The sequence below is a fragment of the Branchiostoma floridae genome, chromosome 17, assembly GCF_000003815.2.
Source record: "Branchiostoma floridae strain S238N-H82 chromosome 17, Bfl_VNyyK, whole genome shotgun sequence".
In the NCBI taxonomy this organism is placed as follows: Eukaryota; Metazoa; Chordata; class Leptocardii; order Amphioxiformes; family Branchiostomatidae; genus Branchiostoma; species Branchiostoma floridae.
The window spans coordinates 11007803-11031844 of NC_049995.1; the positions used below are offsets into that span (position 1 = coordinate 11007803).

General features: G+C 40.3%; 1 protein-coding gene across 5 annotated transcripts; it reads left to right on the top strand.

Annotated features, from left to right (window-relative positions):
* Nucleotides 1-151: 151 nt before the first annotated feature.
* Nucleotides 152-23280, top strand: LOC118404014 (ADAM 17-like protease). Of its 5 annotated transcripts, XM_035802937.1 has the most exons (23): nucleotides 152-302; nucleotides 2192-2333; nucleotides 3269-3402; nucleotides 3854-3945; nucleotides 4291-4403; nucleotides 4851-4918; nucleotides 5181-5365; nucleotides 5624-5710; nucleotides 6408-6503; nucleotides 8810-8945; nucleotides 10379-10432; nucleotides 11519-11766; nucleotides 12291-12360; nucleotides 12942-13074; nucleotides 13909-14022; nucleotides 14693-14752; nucleotides 15209-15282; nucleotides 15819-15958; nucleotides 16485-16563; nucleotides 16859-16947; nucleotides 17573-17600; nucleotides 18064-18111; nucleotides 20454-20616. In XM_035802937.1, exons 1-22 carry the CDS (start codon nucleotides 200-202, stop codon nucleotides 18093-18095), a joined length of 2277 nt encoding a protein of 758 aa, XP_035658830.1. In that variant the 5' UTR covers nucleotides 152-199; the 3' UTR covers nucleotides 18096-18111; nucleotides 20454-20616. The 5 variants fall into 5 exon arrangements, with proteins under 5 accessions (XP_035658830.1, XP_035658826.1, XP_035658827.1 ...); XM_035802933.1 differs by lacking the exon at nucleotides 17573-17600 and having other exon boundaries at nucleotides 20454-23280; XM_035802934.1 differs by lacking the exon at nucleotides 17573-17600 and having other exon boundaries at nucleotides 11534-11766; nucleotides 20454-23280.
* Nucleotides 23281-24042: the final 762 nt, after the last annotated feature.

A 24042-nucleotide genomic window follows, 5' to 3' on the forward strand; every position in this document is an offset into this window, starting at 1 on the left:
AATTAAATTGTACTTTTTGTCATACAAAAAGTGAAATATATTTTTATGACCTTACTATTCTATTTTTTTGTAAATAAATTATATTTTAGGAAAGCTTATCGTATTTTTAATTGTAAAGATCTTTTCAGGCGTAAAATGTAAGACATGAGGCAGCCAAAACAATTACCCGGAAGCAGTGACTGACTTGTTCATAGGAAAAATGTTGTATATTTTTGTCTGTCGTAAAAACACCATGATTTTCGCCTTTATTTTGCCACTTTTTGTAATAATACAACTCACAGACTGTGTCCACCAATCTGGAGGTAAGAAAAGCGTTATTCGTGTCGTTTTTGCTAGAGAAATTAAGGAAAATTCGCTGGTAGTTTATGGTGGGGAGGGGGGCAAGTGTTTTCTAATTGATAGGTGTGGTATCTGACTTGGTAGGGTTTTCTAAATGCTGCAGTAATTCACTTAACAAACAGCAGAGGGAATCATGGTCATATTATTAACCATTCCGACATTCTGTGTATTGCAATCACATGCTACAATGTGCACTAGTAAATGAAATAACTGTGATAAAAATCATAGATGCAGTACTACTACTAGTGCTGAATATTTTGTAAGTACATTATGATTCTTAGTATCCTAACATATCATTTCTGTGTCCCGTGGTTTAGTGGCTGGATTTTTCTCTTTTTTTGCCCTCATGCATTAGTTTTGTGGTCTCCAGAGGATGTCATCCATAAAACTATATCAGTGTGGCCTTACCTATTGGAAATCAAACTTAGTAAAGAGGGTCTGCATGCCTTTTTCCGTTAAGCGTTACGAGCCATTTTAATTCACCGTTAATCGTTACCGACCCGCTCTAATTCAACGTTAATCGTTATCGGTATATTCTTCGTTAAGCGTTATTGGTCGTTTTAATTCAACGTTAATCGTTATTTGTTATCCCGAATTCACCGTTAAGCGTTACCAAGAAATTCTTCGTAACCCGTTATACTATACACACGAAGACAAATGCCAGATAGAACCCCTGAAAATGCAGGAAATGGCGTTTCAAAGGGTCCAGATTTCAAAATTTCTCCGAGCCTCCCGGCCTTCGGCTCTGAACATGGTAAAATATGTTGCGGATGCGTCGCTCTCAAAACTTTATCACTCATACAGATTTCAGTGTCAAACATAGCTTAGTTTCGGGCAAAAAAAGGTCTCCTAGAATGCAGAAAATGAGGTTTCTCCGGACCTCCATTGCGACGGCTTGCGCCTTTGGCGCTCACGACGACATTGCGAAAATATGTTAGGGGCGTGGGTTTTCGCACAAAAAAACCTTTTCTCTCTAATAAAATGTCATTTAATTTAATTTAGCTTCGTCTTACGGTAAAATTTGTCCTTCAAAATGCAGTAAATGGCGTTTCAGACGGTCCAGATTTTAAAATTTCCCCGGACTTATATTGCAACGTCTCGTGCCTTCCGAGCTCGAAATGGTAAAAATATGTCGGGGCTCTGGGGGTGGAGGCCAAAGCTACGAGTATAATCATGTGTAATTTGATGAAAATGTCAAAATCAACCTATCTTAGTCGGTCGGCAAAATTTGCCGAAAATGCAGGAAAGAGCATTTAAAAGGGTCTTGATTTGAAAAATTTTCCCCAATGGATTGCGTCGCGCCTTCGGCGCTACATGTGCGGAAACAATACTTCAATCCCCCCATAAGAAATTTGCTGCCGCCGTCTCTGTGGCGGGCCGGGAACTCTGCCTCCGTCAATTTACAGATGCCATGGACATTGTCCCTGTCATTCATCCGGGTTCTGGGCACCTTTTGCTTCTCACAATGTATTTTCACCCATTGATATAACTACTCTAGCGTTGTATGAATAGGAATGCACGTCAGTGTTGCTGTTATGCTTTGTAACTCATTCTGAATTTACCGTTAAGCGTTACCGGGCCTCCTGAATTTACCGTTAACCGTTACCGGGCCTCCTGAATTCACCGTTAAGCGTTACCAAGACCCCCCCATGCAGACCCTCAGTAAAGGACCTACCGACAGAGTTTCAACATATGTTAAACTTATACATGCTACACATATTACCCACAATCATATACATGTGTGCTTTTGTCTGCGCAATCACAGGTAGAAGCAAGAACTGCCTTCTTCTTATTTACAATTAACATTACATCAATTAACGTTACATCTTTCATTCTCACCCCCAATTCCCAGGTGGTCTGGCCCACGTCTTAAGACAGTATGACACCTTAAAGACAACAGACCTGAGACATCACTTCTTGTCCAGACACAAGCGGTCTCCAGGAGATCACCCCCCTCCCTACCCCAGACAGATGGAGTTTGACACACTGGGGAAGTAAGTACTAGGAAGATCACAATTCTGAATTCTGTGTTTACAGCTTCATCGTACAAGGTGTGTACCGGTACACCAAAACCAATTTTTCTTGTTGGACCGGTCCAGAGAAACCAGCCTTGAAAAAAATCAGTGGACAGGATCTTGTACCGGTGGGAAAATGAACAGATTATATTGGCAGGTGTTCACCCATTTAGTGGCTTACTGGCCCAAGAAGTAAAGGAGAGTTGATGTACTGGATTGTACCTGGACCTGTATTTTCTGTACCGGTACCCACCCCAAGGATATTCCCCTAGCTCTTTTGGACAAGTGAAATTGGTGTTGCTATACACCTTTATCTTGATGCGGTTTTATGCTGGGAAATGTCTTGAATTTCATTATAATTCATACCTCACAATTTCTTTGCTTATGTTTATTTCTGACTGGAAAAATAAACCAAGGATTGGTACTATACTATATACATTTCCTTGACAATGTAGCTAAACAAGCATGAAACCTGACCCAGCTCATTATACTTCGCAAAACAATGCAATAACACAGCCAATATTAGGTCAGAATAATACAATATTGGGATCATGTGCTTTCAGATCTGTTACTAAAAATGCATTATTGCGACCGACTGCAGAGTTGTGTTATTTTATCGGTGTGTTGTATTAATGATATTGTTGCGTTACGGCTGCGTTGTGTTTAATCGTTGTCCGTTGATTGTAACAAATTCATCAATATCCAGTGAACAGTAGACCTCTGTGTAACGTCCTGTCATAAGGACTGAAACCTTTTCTACTTCCGTTCATGATGTGGGGATGATGGACACAGCTGAGATTCAAACTGGACTACACATGTGTTAGCTGCTAGTACATGATCATTAATTTGTGTTAGAGTACCAGTAATATTCAGTGATCTAGAAATGTATCATAGTGATTGTGATTTTTCCCTAGACATTTCCACCTGTACCTAGAGCCCAGGACTGGGCTGCTCAGTCCCAAGTTCAAGGCTTACGGCGTGGACTCCCGAGGGAATGTCAAGTACGAACAGGTGGACAAGAACAGCTTCTTCACTGGACAAGTCTTAGGTGAGAATCTGATGATTTTCGTTACTTGAAATGATCATGACATAAAGAAATACAAATATATTAGTCACCTTGCATGGTGTCCAGAAGTATAAATAAATTATGTTACACTGCAAGCTAGCACATTCACTAGTAAGCCATCAATCCACTTAGTCTCTTAGAGATCTGTAGTTTAAGTTTATATTGAAGATAGATTGGTACCTATTAGTATGTACCCACTGTCGGTGAGGCTTTTGGACCGGTGAGGTGAGGTGAGTATGTGTGTGCGTGTGTGTTTGTGTTTACTAAAATCTAAAGACAGTATGGACAAATTATTTAGTTTGTGCTAAAACTCAGTACCTTACTTTGTACCTCATACTCAAAGACTGTCAGTCTCACTTGCAGCTTTCTTTGGCATTAGATGTGTAGTTACTTGTATCTTTTGCTCAAAACATGTTATCACTGCCTTCTGCAGGTGAGCCAGGGTCTACAGTAGAAGCACACCTGGAGGAGGATGGAGTCCTGTCTGCCAGGGTCACAGTGGGAGAGGACATCTACTTTATAGAGGTCAGATATGGCTTAAGCATACCCTTGCATTGTCATAAGCCATTTTTACCTTTGCCAAGAAGGTTATGTTTTTGAGTTTTGTAGTGTGTATGTGTGTGTGTGTGTGTGTGTGTGGTGTGTGTGTCTGTGACCAAGATAACTCGTGAATGCGCAAATGGATTGTTTTGATACTTGGTATGTGGGTAGGTCTTGACAAATTGATTCAATTTTGGGCCCCCTGGCAGCTTGTTATGGTACTAGAGTGGAACTTCGATTCCAGTTTTGATATTTCATTTTAGTGTGCAATACTGGATGCACGAGTTTACATAACAATCAGCAGCATAATATTATATTTGTCTGTTCCAGCCATCCTGGAGACACCTCCCTACAGGTGAGAATGTGACCATGATCTCCTACCGGGCCCGAGATGTCAAGTTCAACTTCACAGGGGCTGGGGCTAAAACTTCTCCTGGAGTAGGGTGAGTTTAAATCACTTGAGTTGATACTACGTGTTATATTCACAATGAGCAATGGCACAAAAAGATGGTCAAAACTGCCACTCATCATCATCATATCAAAACTGCCACTAAGGGAAGAATAAACAGGATTCGTAATGCTAGTGCCAATGGGAAAATTATCTAAGAGACCTGTTAAGTAGCTGCAATGATATGGTGGTCCTTAATCCTTATATAGAGGTGGTCACTAGTACTACAAGTTTTACTATATATCAATGGCTATGTGGTCCTTATACAATAATGTATATCAAGATTGTCACTTTTACTTCTACAAGTTTGATTTTGATGATCTGTTCTGTTCTATCTGGGTTCCCACATTATTTTCATAAAGTAAGAATAGGCAAAAACTGTATGAAAAAAGAAGTTTCCAAAGAACTGGTTTTATATTGCAACGCTGGTTTTATATTGCAGGTTCTGTGCTGAGTTTGATGATGATCAACTGCCTCTTCCAAAAGGCCATCGTAGACACAGTACAAATGGTGAGTGCTGCTAGCTGATTGGTGGTTTCCTTAGCATCATCATTCCCATTTGGTGAATTGCTAATTATAATTCTTTCTATTTCCCCAATCATTGCTGGAATAAAATTTTGGTCCTTAGACCCATGGAAGTTGATCCAGATGGCAAAGCAGTGGGTTGCATTACCACTTGAGCCACAAGGACATGCTGATTTCCAAGAAGACACATTTCAGTCAAAGACATGGATGACATTCATGTATGTTCCTCATGTTTAATGATAAACAGACAGACCAAGGCGTCAAACAGGCAGCCAGCCCCCCCAGTACGAGAGTCCGACCCCCCCTCCCCCCGATATGGACTGTGACATCAGAGGGCCAGCCAAGAACACCTGCCCCATGCAGCTGGTCGCAGACTACAGATTCTTCACTGAGATGGGCCAGAAAAGCCTGCGCCAGACTATCAACTATCTGGTAGGTTATGTGTAATAGTGCTGTACCATAGGTTTGAGTGCTATTCTTAGTCTAGTAAAACTGTTAGCAAGATGGGCCAGAACAGCCTGTGCAAGACTATCAACTACCTGGTAGGTTATGTGTTGTAGTGCTGTACTATAGGTTTCAGTGCTGTTCTTAGTCTTACATGTAGGTAAAACTGTCACAGTGGTGAGATGTGTATTGTATAATTTCTTGTAAAACCATCAAACAATGCCAAAATGTCATTTTTATTTCCAGATCAACCTGATCGAAGGCGTGGACAGAATATTCCGCTGTACACAGTGGGGGAAGGACATGGGAGGCTTCGGCTTTGAGATCAAGGAGGTGAGTAACTGGAAGAAAAGATTATAGCAGATAAATAGCTTATCAGATTTGAAGAAAGTAATAACTTGAAAGTTGGGCAACCTGAAATGTTGATGGCACAACATGGCTTATGACTGCGGTTGCCACCAGGGCAACTTGGTTAAAAGAAGTATTTCGAGCACTATCTTATTACCTGGATGTCTAACCTCTATCAACGCTTCATACACATACATGTACAGAGCTCGAAATACTTTTTTCTGCATACCTGCACTGGTGCAGGTAACATTGAAAATTACCTGCACCAGACAAATTTTCCCTTCCCCACTATGAATTTAGGAAGTATGGATTATACTGAAATTATTCAGAAACCATTGCTATTTTTTCTTTTATATTTCATAGGTGGTAACAGTCACTACAGATGATAACAATCTATATACAGATTCATTGGACATATATGTATAAAACCCAGTACATGGACCAGTGCAGGTTAGGTGTAGCTGGTAGACACCAGAAATACCTCCATATCACCAATTTTACCTGCACTAACCTGCATATGTAGGTGGTATTTCGAGCCCTGATGTAACTGTACATTTTTGTCAGATCAAAGTGCATGAAGAGCCCACCCCACCCACTGGCACTGAATGCTACAATATGGAGCATGGCAGGTTAAAGACCTGCTGGCTGTAAGTACTTTATCATGTCCTCTGTCTTTTGTCAGATCAAAGTACACGAGGAGCCCACCCCTCCCGGTGGTGCGGAACTGTACAACATGGACATGCAGGGGGTCACATGGCAAGTTAGGGATCTACTGGCGGTAAGTACTGTACTGTGGATGACTTTAAGTTCAGGTTGATTTGATTTTGTAGTACTAGTAGGAAGAAATTGGAGGATTCAAGTTCGCTGTGGAAGCTATAGTAGTGCTACAATCATATACATGTACTGGTAGTGGAAATGCTATGAATGCAAGTTCTGCAATTTAGGGACTGTAAGATATTTATCAGGGGGGGAGGGCTGGTGCGTTAGGGGGGGAGGGCCATGTTAATTTTTTTTGAGGTGGGGGGAGGGCCATGTTAAATTTTTCTAAGATAGGGGGAGGGCCATGTTAATTTTTTTGAAAGAAAAATTTATACTATTTTTGTTTTGATATCTTGACATGGCCCTAAAACTGATAAAATAAGCCTTCTGAATAGCCTAAAATGTAACAGCTTCCGGGGGGGGCTTAAGTCCCCCAAAAAGTGGCGCTGCCCTGGACCAGCGTTCCCGCCAGGCATACGTCATTCCGTCTTGGGACTTATTTTTTCTGGAAAGACGCACTCGGCTCGGGTGAGCGTGTCCGTAAAAAATCTGAAAGAAAGGCTGACCTGTACCACCGGTGTGGAATCTTTTTAAAAATCTATCTTTATACGAAGGAATCCTACCTTTACAATTTATACTGGGGCATGGGCGGAGCGCGGCACGTTTTAGATATATTGGTAGCCGCCCAGAGCCGCCCGTGTCGTCTGGCAAGTTTCTTCCCCAACAATTTACTATTAAACGGTTTCCTCAACTACGCGCGGTGCGCGGTAATTATGCGAAGAATCCAAAGCTATAAACTTTATTTTTATTTTTATTTACAACATTTCTTTTGTTTCAAAAGGGCAAAATTTGCGGCAGAAAAGGGGCCGCAATATTGTTGTCAAGCGTCGATCGAGTCGGCTGTGCACTCCGTGGCACATGGCGCGGCACGCCCCCCTCCCCAGACGGACTGTCGATCGCAGCGCCCAGCACGTTGGGACGTCTTTTCTGGCTACTCCTTCAAGGCTACACCGGCACTGATCACTGCCAAAGACGCAGCAGATCGCCTTCCTTCGTATATTGTACATTTGTATAACGTTCTTGGTCTATGTAAAAAAAGAAATCCAGCCAAATATTTCACGCCGAAAACGGGGTTACCTGAGGTTGCAGGAAACGAACGCACGCTCCTGAAAAATGACGGCGCGGCCCGCCCGTGTAAAACCCGACCAATTTAATTAATTTTAGTAAAATCATCGGCAAAGTAGAAGAAAAAAAAACACAAGGTGTGATGGCGTCGTTATTCTATGCTCTGGAAAAACTACTAGTATTTTGATGCGGGAGGACGCACCATCGATCGCACGAGGTAGTCATTTTTTTACTCAGTCAATGCCGGAAGAAAATTAGCAGGATTTTTCCATGGGCTGACAAACTCACTGGCTAGAGCCCTGTTTCGAAGCATCAATAACCCAAAATTTTCAAATAGACATGACTGGACAATAATACCCGGGCCAGATCACTGACGGCTGATTCCCCGTGCTTATAGTTATTTTGTTTATTCTGAATAACGGGAGTAGAAAAAGGCAAACGGCATCCAATCTCAAGGGCATAATTTTCCTCTCAAATTGCAGGAAATTCTGCTTTAGAGGGTTTGAAAATCCAAATTTTCCCGGGGGAGCATGACCCCGGACCCCTGCCCCGACGATGTGAAAAAATCCTGGCAAGAACACTGGCTACACCAGGTGGACGCCGGGTGCCCTTGTGCCCTGACGTCTATATTACTTTAACTTTATTACTTTAAGTTTTTATCGGTTGTTTTTCTACCCTTTTAATGATGCCTGTCGGGGGGAGGGCCATGTTGATTTTTTTGGGGGGGAGGGGGAGGGTCACGTTAATTTTTTTTGAGATGGGGGGGAGGGCCATGAAAAAAATTTTTGATCAGACTTCCAACGCACCAGCCCTCCCCCCCCGATAAATATCGTGCGGTCCCTTATGCGAGTGATTTACTGAAAATGCAATTATTGTTTTCCTTTTTATGTTTTGCATTGTGAGAGTACAAAATTGTATGTTATTGAGAAGCTATAAAAAAGTATACTCCCTGTTTTAAAATTTTGCTCTTTGACTTGTTATTTGATAGAAAGTGTGTCATGTGTTCTTCCTGTTCTAGAGAACTTTTTCTATGACTACATTACGTTCCTTAGGTTCTTGAGTTCTGCTCCAGAACCTATAGAACCATGGCTGCAGTTCAAGTGAGTTCTGACACTATGTTCAGTGTTCATCTCCTAGAACTTGCTTCTATGACCACAGTAAGTGAGTTCTATATGTTCCTGTGTTCTGCTGCTATTGTAGAACTTCAGCCTCCATGACTACAGTGAGTTCTGCCTGGCACATCTCTTCACATACCAAGACTTTGACCTCGGCGTTCTGGGACTGGGCTGGGTCGGAACTGACCGGAAAGCGGGCATCGGGGGAATCTGCACGGATGGTAGGTCAAAGTTTCAGGTTCAAGGGTCATCCGGATCATGTTTACAGGTCATAGTTCAGAGGTCATTTGATTTACTAACTGAACTTGATCATACAAGCCATCGCTGTTGTTGTTTATATCCGGGGTATTGGGCGACAATTTGGTGCCTACCAGGACGTCAGTACATTGGAGCAATGGCTTTTTAACCTCCTTGATTGGATTAAAAATTGATATTTATATTAGTAGCTCAAATTACTGGTTAATATGTAAATCAAGCTTTTGCCAAACACCTGCTTTTTGCCTACCACTGCGTCACCGTGACATCATCGCGATCGCTCGTATTCAGTGTTCAAGGTCATAGTTTATAGGTCGTTTGTATGTCACAGGTTGAAGGTCTCAGACAAGAGTTCCTTTCAGAATCAAAGCTTGATAATTTTGACTGCTTTGCATACATGGAAGTTGTTACATGTTTGATTTCATCATAGAACTAAGACTAAGAACTATTCTGTGTAGAAACAAATTCAAAAACAAGTCTGGGGTAAAAAATCTACTCTTTGGGTTGGTCAAGTCCATCAATTCAACATGCATATATTTTTGGTGACACCCTTTTGTGTTGGAAGTATATCTTGCCTGTTAAAACTGCATACTCATCGCTAACAGAACTTGAAAGGCTACATTTGCAGATTAACCATAATATGATATCTATGTCACTTGCAGTGTAGGTATTTTGATAACTTGCTTTGCACTTTGCAAACTTTGTTCATTGCCATATAACCACAGTAACACTTAACAACTTCATATCTTTTTTCATCTGATATACAAGTAAAAGTTCCTGTTTAATAATCATCTAGTACTTAATATATTGTACTAGAAAACTATTGCTTGCTTATTATTTGGTAGCAAGTGGAAATACTAGAAAAATTAACCAATCAGAGCAGCTCATTGCATTAAATATCATTGAAATGCTGATGACATCATTGGCCAATCACAGGAGATCTTAGGGTACAGCTCAACCAATCAGAAGAGTCCACATAAAATACTAACCAAATTGTAACCAATCAGAACAGCATACTGCATTTGTCATTGAGCTGCTAATGCCATCATTGGCCAATCACAGAAGGTCTTAGGATACAGATCAACCAATCAAAAGAGTCTACAGGAAATACTAACCAACTTTTAACCAATCAGAGCAGCTCACTGTATTTGTCCTTGAGATGATGTCATCATTGACCAATCACAGAACATTTGAGTGTACAGCTCAACCAATTAGTTAGTTAGGAACAGTCCACAGGAAATACTGGCCAATCAGAGCAGCATGTTGCATTGCTCCCCAACAATGAGTGGGGCAGAAAAAAAATCCCTAATTGAAGATCTAGACAACCCTGGTAGAGACTTGAACCCTACCATGCATGCTTGTTGTCTGACTCAAAGAACCCGGCATGTTTTTGTTCTAGAGTTGAGGTGCACCGATGACCGGTCAGAATGGGAAGTTTGCAGAAATGCATATGGTAAGACTCAGTCTGCCAGCTGTCGGATGAAATCTCAAGACATCTTCAAGACATCCTCTGTGTCTCCTTTCCTGGATCTTTACGTTTAAGGAACTCTCTGGCAGGATTTTTTGCACTTGAGATACAAGTATGTTAGAAATAAAACGACTGTTGCTAGAAGTGTCATGGCTTCCATCAACCAGATACCAATAACAAGTTCTCTTTGACATTGCAGTGTAATGTTGATTACCAAAAAATTGGCTATCATTCCATTGGCTATCAGCATCATCATGTACATATGATTTAATCTCATGATAGAAATGTGTAAACAAGTTCAGTTCATGAAACTATAACAATTGTTACTGAGAAATTAGATCCAACTTTCTTAAAACATGTCAAGTAAATTCATTTCAGGGCATTAGAATAAAAGATTAATCATTAAAATTTGTACCAACTACCAGTAATACCAGCACCTTGCCATTTTTCAAAAAGAGTAGTCAGAAATGTAAGAAAATTAGATGAATTTCAAGTGCAAAGAATCCTCTGAATGATCCTTAAGTTCACAGAGCTCTTTCTTAACTAACCTGGTGCTTTCTCAGGGCAATCATACAGACTGCAGCTCTTCTAGATCTGGTGGAGGGACTGTTTCCCGACTGCCTGCTGTTTCTACAATTCTGCTTGCCTATCAGCCTTGCGTGCAATATTTCAAGTTTAATATTGATTTATTAAGATGTGTGATTATCGAGTTTGCAGCTCAATAAGGGTTAAAGCTCTACCAGCTTTCTGTATATTCTTCTGAACAAGTTTGGTTTGGTGTCCTGTTTGGTACACTTAGTGTTTTTGTACACTTTGTTTTTTTGTTTGTTTTTGATCATATCTAGTCCTCAGCTCAAGCTCATTTCTTCAGTACTCTTCATGTTACTTCTCAATAGACTGTCAACTTTGGTTCAATATCTTGTTTGGTAAACATACTTTGCTGGTGAGCACTGATTACTTTTTATTCATTTTTGTTAAACTACGTGTAGTGTTAAATGAAAATGACAAGCTTTGCTCAAGGGATTCTGCATGTCGGTTAACATTGTTTGAATGGAAAAAAATTCCACCCAGCCTATCTCCCTGCAGTGTATAGGAAACAGCAAGTTACACTATACCTCAACACCGGTCTTACCAGCACACTGAACTGGAACCGACGAATCCTCACGCGAGAGGCCGACCTTGTCACTGCGCACGAACTCGGGCACAACTTCGGCAGCGAACACGACACGGATGATCCGGAATGCTCGCCAAACCCGGAACAGGGCGGGAAGTATATAATGTACCAAGTAGCCGTCAGCGGGGAGGAAAGGAACAATAAGGTAAACAAATTATGCTTACATTCTGGATCAATGTTGAACTGTAATTTTCAGTGTGACATCGCAGAAGCAGTGGATTACTCATACCTTGGCAATGACTGAAGTTAGACAGTCAAAAATGTAAGTCAAATTTAAATTACAGTTCAACTTTGACCCAGAGTGACTTCTACCAAGTGAACACAGGTTATCATATAGCCAGGCGCCGCAGACCAATCAGAAGGCCCCGTTCCATGTTGGTTATGACGCTGAAATCATAGATTCTGACCAGCCCGGTGTGTATTGCTCCTTCTGATTGGTCAGAATTTGAATTGACACGTTATGTTGTTTTCGCTTCAAATTCTGACCATTGGCATTCAGAAGGAGCGATACCAATTGACAAAATATGTTGTCGATTCAAATTCTGACCAATCAGAAGGAGCGACCTTTTGACCTAGACAAATTACTAATCAATTTCTCTCCATTACCCTTTTAGCATCTAAAATAAAATATTGACCAATGTTTCTCCCCCCCCCCCCCCTCCTCTTCAGCTGTTCTCCAACTGTAGTAAGAGGTCAATTTACAAGGTGCTGTCAGCCAAGCACTCTCTTTGTTTTGTCGGTAAGTCATTTGATTTCCTTGTTTCAGGTACCTTTGGAGTGTGTGTGTTTTGTCAGCAAACAAATCTAACTCAAGAAGCTAAGGATGGATCCTATATGTAGTAAGTGGATAGGGATCGATAATGGACCTCTAGCAGCTGTCTTCAGTACTGCAATTAAACTTTGTCATTCTTAATGCTTTTGTCAATGGGAAAAATTATGTAAGGGACCACAATGTGGTCACATTATGTAAGGGACCACATTGTGGTCACATTATGTAAGGGACCACATTGTGGTCACATTATGTAAGGGACCACAAAGTGGGCACATTGGTCAGGCCCTTATGTAGAGATGGTCACTTGAACATGTTTGACTGTATAGTGACTTGGTAGCATCCCTGGTCAATCAGAATTATATGTGTTGGAGGATCTGCTCCCCAGTGTAATTATAAGGGTGTTTAGTGCGTTCAATTTTTTAATCCTTTTTAGAACAGGACGCCTGGCTAAAAGCTTGTCATCTGTACATGTAGAAGTGGTTATTAGCTTGTAGAAGTGGTAACTTGTACAGGTTTGACTGTACGTTTATTTGGTCTGTCATTTCTAGAGCCCCAGAAGTCCCTGTGTGGGAACTACCGTGTTGAGGAGGGGGAGGACTGTGACCCTGGTCACCTTGGGAACAAGAACACTGACCCCTGCTGTACCGGGGAGTGCAAGTTCAAGGGGAACGCTGTGTGTAGGTGAGTTGTGCTGTCATCTCAGTCTTAATGCAACATACCAAACAAACTGAATGTTATTAAACATTATTAGTATGAACTTGTGTGTGTAGAACATACAGACCTTACCTTAGACCTTAGGTCTTCCCGTGCCGTAAAGCACACAAGGCAGCAAGCTTCCATCGGCCAACATACAGGGTTGTTGGAATATAGCTGGCTTGTTGGAACATAGGGCTGTCAGACTAGTAATTTTCTGCATTAAATTTCGTATGGTCAGATAACCAACCTTCAGCGTGATTTACCAGCTTCGCAGGCACGTGGCATGGCAGCAGCTGGTTATAACACACTGACTGACAAGCCAACCTAACCATTGCATTCTAGCTATAAGTGTTGTTTAAAGTGCCTTTATGAGGATACTCCTACGGTAGCAACATGTTCCACTCTATGATAGTTGTTAGGAAAAATTGATTTTATAACACCTCAATCCTGGGATGGTACTGTAAGTGTAAATGCATTTAAGTTCGCGGGGATTTAATTTCGCGGTAGCAGGTACACAATGTAAAAGGACTTTTTGCATCGGATTTAAGTTGGGTAACACCATAGACTGCAGTCTAATACAATAATAGAAAAATGTTCGTGGTGGTTTTAAGTTCGCGGTGAAGTGGTCACTGCGAAAACCGCGAACATTAATCCACCGCGAACATTTCTGCATTTACAGTAACTCCGGTACTTGAAGACATGAATATCTCCTGTTCTTTATTTGAGGTGGTATTAGATACTTAATAGTAATTAGTTTGTGGACCAGATTTTCAATCATTTTGTGTAGATCTGTATAAATCATGGTTGGTTTGTTTACAGTGACAACAACTCCCCCTGCTGTCTGAACTGCACCTTTGCTCCCAGCTCTCACGTCTGTCGGAAGCCCGCGCCCCCCGAGGATGACGCAACATGCAAACAGGCCGCCTACTGTACATATCCTTTTGAATTCTGATTCTGAGTCTTTTTTCTTAATGAGTTGTGCTCAGTGCAAGGCCATTGACCACTTCTAGGCACTGAACTGCTCTAACTGTAGCAGCAAGTCATCAGCTTTGGCAATTTTGACTGACTGACTCAATAGGCAAAGCAGGGGTTATGAATGTTGCTCAGGAATTCAAATTCCCTACCCAATTTAGTAATAGAATGGTTTGATTCACTCACACTGGAATGACCCCTACTTTTTTTGTTAAGTGTGGTGGATTCTTTGACGGTCTCGGCGTGTGACTCTCTCCAAACACAAGACCTGTAGTCTAGCAATAAACACAAGATTAAAACATATTTGGTTTGTTTATTTCTTTTTACCTCCATAAAAAATTGAGGTATTGTTTGGGGGTATTTGCATGTGTGTCAGTGTGTTTTTGTCCCAAGATATTTGTGGTCAGCATAACATACATGTATGAACATCTAATTGGATTTTGATGATAATGATATTTGGTGTATGACATTAGGTCTTTGAAGATGAAGGTCAAATAATTGTTCCATTCTATTCATATTACTAACTTTGCAAGTGAGACCTTCCTTGGAAATCATTGGAATAGCTGAGGTGACTACCACAAAGATATAGGATTAACAACATGATTTGTTGATTGTCCTTAACACTGACCACTGGAACCAGTCCGGACTGTCCAGCTTCTGAACCCAGGAATAACGGCACCTGCATTGCGGAGTAAGTTTAGCTTAATTATTATATAATGATATTTCTCTTCAAACAAGGAGTTTCTATTCAAACAAGCTCAGTGGTCAAAATTTTCCTCAAAGTCCCACCAATCATACATCTGTACAACCTATTTCTCTTTACGATTGCTAATGCAAAGAGAAAACATGTAACCATGTACACATTGTATAGTGTTGTAGTGTCTTTACCCCATGTAGTATTCGTATCCCAAGCAGTGTCCATACCCCCATTAGTATCCATACTCCCTGTATTGTCGTTTCACCTTGTAGTTGTCCCAGAAGTAACAAGTAAATTGCTATTACCTTCATCAAGATTGTAATGTCCTCTTGTGAACAGGGAAACTCCATTCCCCATGCCCTGTACAGTTTGTAGCTACATGTATAGCTTGATGCATGTTGAATGTATAATTGATGAATGTAAAGCTGAAACCTTCTCTTGTTGTTGCAGTGGCCAGTGTAGGAATGGAACCTGCATGCCTTTCTGTGAGAGCCGTGGGCTCCAATCCTGCCTGTGTCAGAATGGTCAGTAAAATAGCGACATGATTCATTCAGACCCTTGAATAGTGCCTATAGTGGCATATGGGGCAGCCAGTTTTCATGCTGTAACATTACAAAACCATTCTTTCTTGTGGGACCGGCCAAAAAAAATATGGACCTGAAAAAATTAGTGGACCGTATTTTGGACCAAGTAGAAAATGACCAGATTATATCAGCAGGAGTTTAAATGTTTTGGCACTTACCGGTTCAAGTGGGAAGTAGAGTAGAGTCATTAATACATTTAGCTCCTGTACTCAACCAACAGGGGCTATTTGACATATTACCAGGGGCTATTTGACGTTTAACATACAACCTTGTCTTGACTTTGTCTTTTATTGTACCATCATAGATTTTTCCTCATCTGATAGACAAATCAATTCAGAGTTTTGGTTCAAAAGCGGGTAAATTCAGATGTTGGTCCAGTCACTAATAAAAAACAGCAAATGCTGTCCCAAATGTCTGTTTACAGTTGGTTGATGTAACCATCGTTTGATGTTAGAGCCTTGCTTTGTATTTTCCAGTGAGCGAGTCGTGCAACGTGTGCTGTATGAACATGTCCCACCCCCAGGGCATGTGTAAACCCTACCAGGAAACTCCCCAGGCTGAACTCAAGTGGCAGCAAGCCGGCAAACCCTGTATACAGGGCTACTGTAACATGGAGGTAGGAATATTACTCTCTCTGTACCAGCCCATGTTAACACAATCTTTTACTAGGTAAAGCTAAGGGCACAACCCGCCGTACATGCAATTTGTCCGTAAGTGTTGTTTTTTTAGGCCACGTCCGCCACATATTTCTGAAAACTTTCTGGCTGCACAGGGCAGGCACGTCGCCCGTACTGGCATGGGGAGGGGGGGGGGGTGTGGTCAAATCTGCAGCCCAATGGCACACAAACTTTTGCCTCCACTAAATTGCTCTTGGTCCCAGCCCTCCCGCGGATCGGACCACCCTCCGGCCTTCGGACGATCTGACTTTAAAAATCCCGAGGCCCAGCCGTGCCCAAAGATAGCCTGGTAGCCACAGGGTGTCCCATGTAGAAGTGAAAAAAAAGCCTATTTATTACCCAGGCGCCCTTTAGTTTTTTTATCAATTGCAACTAAAGCATCAGGCAGTCTAATTGTTCAACAGTTGAACTGATACTCTAATACTAAATTTTAAATTCAATGTTTTTTTTTTCTCTTGTCTGCAGGGTAAATGTGAGAAGCAAGCCCAGGACCTGGTCAATCGCTTCTGGGACATCATCCAATGGATTTCACCTGACAAAATTGGTATGGGCAGATTAGTGTAATCCTCTTTATGGCTCATTAGTTCATACTTATCTGATGATAACAAGGTCTTTTTGCCCTGAGCCTGGTTGTTTTGCCCTTAAAGGGTACACAAAGTAGACTTTAATGGATACAAATTATGTAGTATACATGTTGCACTGATTTTAACCTATTCCAGTCAAGAAAACTGTTGTAATAGTTAGCTATAATAGAGTTGGATAACTGGCTAGAAAATATATCTTCAATGTGCATGACTGTGGTTTTAATAATATCTAGTACACATTTGTACATCATACAGCTGAGACGATGGCAGCCAACATTGTTGGGACAGTGTTGATTCTCTCTCTGATGTTCTGGGTGCCGTGTGGCTGTCTGGTGCATGTGGTGGTAAGGACTCAATAATATATTTATTTATTTAGTACACGTTTATGCACAGCCAAGACGATGGCAGCCAACATTGTCATGACAGTTGTTTCTTTCTCTGATGTTCTGGATGCCATGTTGTTGTCTGGAGTGCATGTGGTGGTGAAGAAACAATTGTCAATTCATTTATCTTCATGTAAGAAGGGGGCAGAAGGTTTACGTGGTATTTTTGTAATGCTTTGCCAAACTCATTGAGTAGTACGGTAGTTAAGATTTGAAATGTATATCCACAGTCTTACATGTGTTTATTTTCATTGCCAGAATCGTATATGTTTAGATACCCATAAAACTCTCCAAGCAGAAGTTAGGCTCCAGCTGTTTTGTAACATTTTTAAGTCATTTTATCTGGCTTTCTATTTTGTATTTTATCTTGTCAAAATGCTGGCCCTCATTCAAGAAACTTGACAAAATAGAAAGCCCCATGTAAAAACGACAAAAAAAGGTTAAAAAAACAGCCTCTGCTTAACCTCTGCTTGGAGAATAACCCATAAGTCCATGTTCTTTATTCATTTGGTGGTGAGCCAATCTTCTTTTCCTTTCATGTGTTTGTTAAACTTTCTGTTTGTTCTTTTCTCTTATTTGTTCACAGAAAGACAAAAATAGACATGGTTTCCAAGGTCTCCTCCTTCAGTTCAATATCTTCATTTTGTAATAACACTAACTTGTGTGATGTTTTTGATTAATAGCATGAATGCAACGTCATCATTTGCTCAATGTTATGTTGTAGAAAGTTAAGTCAGTTTTCCTCATTTTAATTTCCAGCTCACACTCTTTTACCATAGTACATGAAATTGTACATTTCATTACCCAGTTTGTTGTCTGTTGCCTGTCACTTAGTTACACTTTTATTACTCCTTAAAAGGATGTTAACCTCCTGAGGAGTTGTGTGGGTTACTGATGTTTGCAGCTGTATCCCTGTGTTCCCTTTGTTGATTCGCTTGTACTTTGGCAAGTCATCTGCTCACAGTTGCGCGATGATGCATGATCCATTTCATATTTGCACCCTCTTTGATACATTTTCGCCAATCCAAAGCTTTCATTTGTGTGGATTTCATGTTTTCCTTATTCCTTTTTTTCCAGGACAAGAGGAGGCTGAAGAAGCGGCAGCTTGAAGAGGAAGCATCCAAGGTTTGTTTAATAGATATATTTTTATTGCACAGCAATTGTACAAGGTACAAAGTTTGGCATCTACTGGTACATAAGACTAGACTAAGTGTACATAATGTTCCATAAGGCTTGTCTACCTAAGACAAGAGTGTGTAGTATAAGATGATAATTGATTAGCATTCAACATGCATCTTCTATTGATCATACTGTAGGTGCAGCGCAATTCAGTCTCGCAAATGATCAATGCCCTTTGAGACGGTCAATACCACATTGCTGACTCAGGTTAATGCATATCCAAGAGTATCATAGGGTGGGGGGCAAAACATGCAAAAAGCAGACAACTAAAATGGTGTTAGGTGTTAGGTGTGACGGGTCGTTCGGTGTAATATAACCAGCTGCTGCCGTGCCGCGTGCCTACGGAGCTGGTGTGTTACGCCAAACGGGTTATACCGGCTATGTAGATACAGATACAGATAAAATGCATGGAGATTCTAGCGTCACTAATTGTGGTCATTTCTGTCTTTTTGACATGATTGTTTATGTTTGTCATGTTTTTCTCTTTTCTGGACCTGCATGGATGTGCATGATCTGCCAGAGAGCGTTTGTTTGGTTCTGAGGTTTGAGATTGTTTTGTCATATTTGTTTAATCTCCAGGCAGATTTTTAATACCGATGGCATAAGAGCATAATAAGTGCATAAAGAAATAAGTTGGGCAAAAATGCCTTCAGTATAAAATCTAAATGGGACGGTTATACAGTTATACAATATCTGAACTAACAGAATATTGGCATGGTCTTTATTTCCCTGGTGAGGCCCATTGAGTTAAGCCTGTGAAACATATTATCAAGGAGGTTTTATCAAGCTTTTCAATGCTATATTATCATAATAAAACTTCCTTGATACGGCTGCCACCTTTTTTTTTCAGAAGTTTCTAACACAGACTGCTTGACGTTTTAAGGCCCACTTTCATGTATTTGCAGTTATTTTCATTGCTGTGGTGTGTATGAAGTATTACAGGGCATGAATTAGCTGTCTGCTATTTGCATAATCAGTGCACAGTAGAATTGGTGTCAAAGCTTCTGACCTGAAACCATTTTTGTGAACCATCGTCCGACAAAGTCTGAAATTAGAGAAAAAATATATATTTAGCCTTGTTGCTTTTTTACCACAACAAGAGATTTTATACATGTTAATTTTAATTTTTAAAAGAACCCACCACACCTTTCAAAAAAGAAATAGCAATAGTACAAATTCTTCCTTCCTTTTATCTGATACATAAAATTATACAGTCAAACCTGTATTAGCGGCCACCTCTGCATAACGGCCAACTGCCAATAGTGGCCACTTTTTGTCGGTCCCTTGGATTCGTAATGATTAAGAAATAGGCTTAGCGGCCACCTGTCCAATGCGGCCACGGCCACATGATTTCCGGTCCCGCAGGTACAAAAACACTGCCGATTACGGCCACGCGGACCGCTGATCTATGTTTCGACACGCGTTCGGCCATATACAGCGGCCTTATCGTAACCCTAGGCGGATTTAAAACCTCTTTGACTTATTTTCAAAACAAAACTTCGTAAACTGGCGCTACCCATACCCGCTGACAAACGAGGTCATATAAGTTCAATAGACGACACCAATATTACGGAGGTAAATTGTGTTAAAGTTACGTTCTAATACACTATCGCTTAGGTTTATTTACATCACAAAAATTTCTAAATAAATTGTTACAAAGACAAAATGATATGAACTTCAGACTATGGTGGATTTTATTCTTACATTTATTAAGAGATAAGTCTAAAATGACGTGACTTTTCTTGTGAGTACCACATTAGCATAATGGGCAAATCTGACGTGTGAACGCGAGCGGGAACACATGGACGGCGAAGTATCAAAGGATGCAAGACGAAAGATCAAAGAAATATGACGATACCGGTCTCTTCAGGCAATATATCAATTGTAGAACATTTAAAACTTTTTTCAGCTTTTGTTTTCTTAATACATATAGTTTAAAAATCATTGCAGTACATGTACAGTACAGTATTATGTGAATAAAGATCAGTGGGTACTAAAACAATGTGTAACTTATTGCTTGTGGTCAATTAATTAGCATATTCTCTATAGTGGCTACCTCTCTATAGTGGCCAATTTTGACCAGTCCCTTGAGTGGCCGCTATAGACAGGTTTGACTGTATTCTTTTTGGGTCATTGGAGGCAATTATCAGCTTCTAACAAAATTGCAGGATATACATAACACTTTGAAAGAGTCTTGTATTCCCAGAATACAAGTACATGTATAATGTGATAGGTATATAAATTATATGTATGTTGGGTTTCTTATCACTTTGTCTTTTCCTTCCCAGAACACACTTGTGCGCGACGAAGACAAACATCGCATCAAGCCAGGCTCCGTCCAATGGCTTCCATCCCGAGGGTCCCGCCTACCGACCCTTGGACCAATGAAATCCGATGCCTCCAGCCCTCCCCTACGGCCACGGCCGAAGCTACGTCATCGTCATGATGCAACGAGCGACGACGCCCAACCTCCCTCCCCAACGTCAAGCACGGACACGGTTCCGATTGATGACCTCTTGGCGCAGTACACGGATAGGGTCACAGAACTGGCCGCAGCGAGCGATGATAGGTTAGACGACTGTTTGGGCACGACTAAGGCAGATGTTGAAGCCGCTCCCCCCGTAGAAAGAGAAACTGTCATTTAGATAATATGTCTGATCTTTTGATGGTGTACGTTGAATAGATCGATCCTGTCAAATACCATGACAAACAAAGTGCTCAAAAAACCCACTTGCACACCACATTTTGCTTGGTACAGCTTAATTTGAGACCCAGGTAGCGCAGTGCGCAACCTGAAATTTTGCAGGTTTTACCCCCACCTATGGGCATGAGCTATTTATTTCTTGATAAGATAAAATATAAGAAGTATCTGGAAGAAAAGATAATGGATAAGTAGCTGATGTGAAGAGAAGTGATAACTTGGAAGTGGGGCAACCTGAAATGTTGATGGCTTTTGACTCTGGTTGCCGCCTGAGCAAATGTGTAACAACCCTCTTCAATGTCAAAACACCTCCATCAAAAGTAGCGCTTGTCAGACAAAAATGGCCACCTCTGGTAGGCTGTCAGCAGACTGACTTTTGAACATTTTTAACCATCTTGCACATTAGGGGCATTCCATATTCTTTGGAAATATGATCATTGTGAGTTTGATACATGTAGGTCAATCTAGATGCCAAATTGGACTCAATCATTGTAACCCGTAACATGACACTCAACAGACTGTAGAAAGTACATACATGTAGTCAAAATGTTTTAAAAAACACTGTGACAGCAAGTTGCTTAAGATTCTAGTGACAGTGGTAAAATGTACTTAAAATAGTTAAAATTTCAAAGACCACTACTGACAAAAGGAGCCGTTCACAGTCTGACAACTGTGTCAAATCTAATTCCTCTCTTAGTGATAACTTTTTACCATATTGACTAAAAGTTAAAAGCTGCTACATAAGTTGTGCTATTTATGATGATACTGTTTCTTGTATGGTCATAATACCACAAGTTGGTTAAAGCCAACGATTGCCAATGAAAGTAGTTTGAACTTTGAAGGTTTGAAATATCAAATACTAAAATTTTTATTGTTAGTGTACTTAAGAATCTGGAGTATCAAATTATGAAGGCAACTTTGTGTGGATTTAATGTAGATTTAATTGTTGAGTTTTGAAAAAAAAATCATGAAACATGACATGAACTGTGATGAAATCTGCTGGAGATTAACATGATGCACAAATAGATAATGAGATAATGGTAAGGTAAGGCGTTTCTTCTGTAATAGCTATTGCCTCAGTTGTGTAAAACAAATTACATATTATTTTCGTGGAGATTGATGTAGACAGTCAAGATTCTTTTCGTGAATGTACAAACTAAAATGATTACAAATTATAATTTTGTATTGCTTGTGTCTTGCTCATATTTGTAAACTCAAACATTTTACATGACATTGTACTGATTTTGATGCATGTGTATCAAATTTAATGAAGGTAGAATAAAAGATGAAACTACTAAAATCTACTTGGCTTCAAAAAAGCAATCAGAATCTACTTAAACAACCCTGTAAACGTAAGACTAGACTATGATAGAATTAACTTTGTAACATTAATCTATATTATGGTGAATACGTGTACTAACAGCTCTTGTCTTCCAAATTTTGAACTAACTATGTACTTAATATATACTTGGATATAGAAAGATAGAAATTGCATGTATATATTTATGCATGACATGTAAGTGTATCTCGTCTTTAGAGGTTACCGTAGTATAACTCATGACTTATACTAATTCGAATAATATGTGATATAATGTCTCTTGCAGTATTGTTATAAATGAGCAAGACTACAAAGTCATGTACATGTACAGTATTTGTTATGATTTATTACTCATTACTAAGACAGTTTTAACATCATTGTATATAATGTTATACAGAAACATACATTTCTATGGTATATATTATGTTCTTAGGACTATTTTTGAACGTTACAAGCATTCCATTACATGTTCTTTGGATTGTATGTCATGTCACCAAGGCTTGTACAAAATATGTTGGCTCTCTCTCAATATATATCTAACCATAAGCACACTGTAGTATCCATTTGGCTATTAATTTTCAATTCAAAAATTTAAAAAGGATTTCCTCTTCTGCAAGCAAAAATTCATAGAAATAGATCATTCAAATTTTGGGCCAGGGGAAAGTTTACGGCCAGGTACGGGCCAGTATATTTTTTATGTGCTTGCCCTATAAAAAATGGGCAAATGAATTTTTTTTCAAACCTTGTCCAATATGCATCATGTACAGGTAGGAGATTAATTTTTCTCCTGTTAAAGGCATTGTGCATACGTCAAAGCAAATGAAACATTGTAGCCAAAACTGTTGTCAATAAGGTTCTTTTACAACTTGTATTATGTATAAACCAAACTTTAAAATATAGGTGAATGTGTGTTTTATTTAACACTGTGTAATATTCTATTTAACATGGTAAAGGTTATTTTGTTTGTCTGTATAGGAGATATATGTTGCACATCCAAAGATGTAAACATTTTTATCTTATGATGATTGAAGTATCATCTGTGAGACATGAAGTGCCCAATGTTGCTCAATAAAACTGCTACATTGTTGCAAAGTAATTTTTGTCCAGAGTATTTATTTTGTCCCCATGTTTGTGGTAATGTGTTCTTTTCGGATTTCTAATGTCACTAATTGATTTGCTGAACACCAACTACACCACAGGTACCTGTCTTATCTTTGGCACTGAATACTAACCACAGCTACCTAACCTGTCCTCGGTACTGAACACTAACCACAGCTACCTAACCTGTCCTCGGTACTGAACACTAACCACAGCTACCTAACCTGTCCTCGGTACTGAACACTAACCACAGCTACCTAACCTGTCCTCGGTACTGAACACTAACCACAGCTACCTAACCTGTCCTCGGTACTGAACACTAACCACAGCTACCTAACCTGTCCTCGGTACTGAACACTAACCACAGCTACCTACCCTGTCCTCGGTACTGAACACTAACCACAGCTACCTAACCTGTCCTCGGTACTGAACACTAACCACAGCTACCTACCCTGTCCTCGGTACTGAACACTAACCACAGCTACCTACCCTGTCCTCGGTACTGAACACTAACCACAGCTACCTACCCTGTCCTTGGTGCTGAGCATTAATCACAGCTACCCACCATGTCCTTAGTGCTGAACACTATCCACAGCTAGCTGCCTACCCTGTCCTTGGTGCTGAAAACTAACCACAATTACGTACCCTGTCCATGGTGCTGAACACTAACCAAAGAACAGCTACCTACCCTGTCCTTGGTGCTGAACACTAACCAAAGAACAGCTACCTACCCTGTCCTCTGTGTTGAACACCAAATACA

Coding starts and splice junctions, on each gene's coding strand:
- LOC118404014 (XM_035802933.1), top strand. CDS start 200: ATGTTGTATATTTTTGTCTGTCGTAAAAACACCATGATTTTCGCCTTT. Junction 2,334..3,268: donor GAGTTTGACACACTGGGGAA/GTAAGTACTAGG, acceptor ATTTTTCCCTAG/ACATTTCCACCTGTACCTAG. Junction 18,112..20,453: donor TTGAAGAGGAAGCATCCAAG/GTTTGTTTAATA, acceptor TTTCCTTCCCAG/AACACACTTGTGCGCGACGA.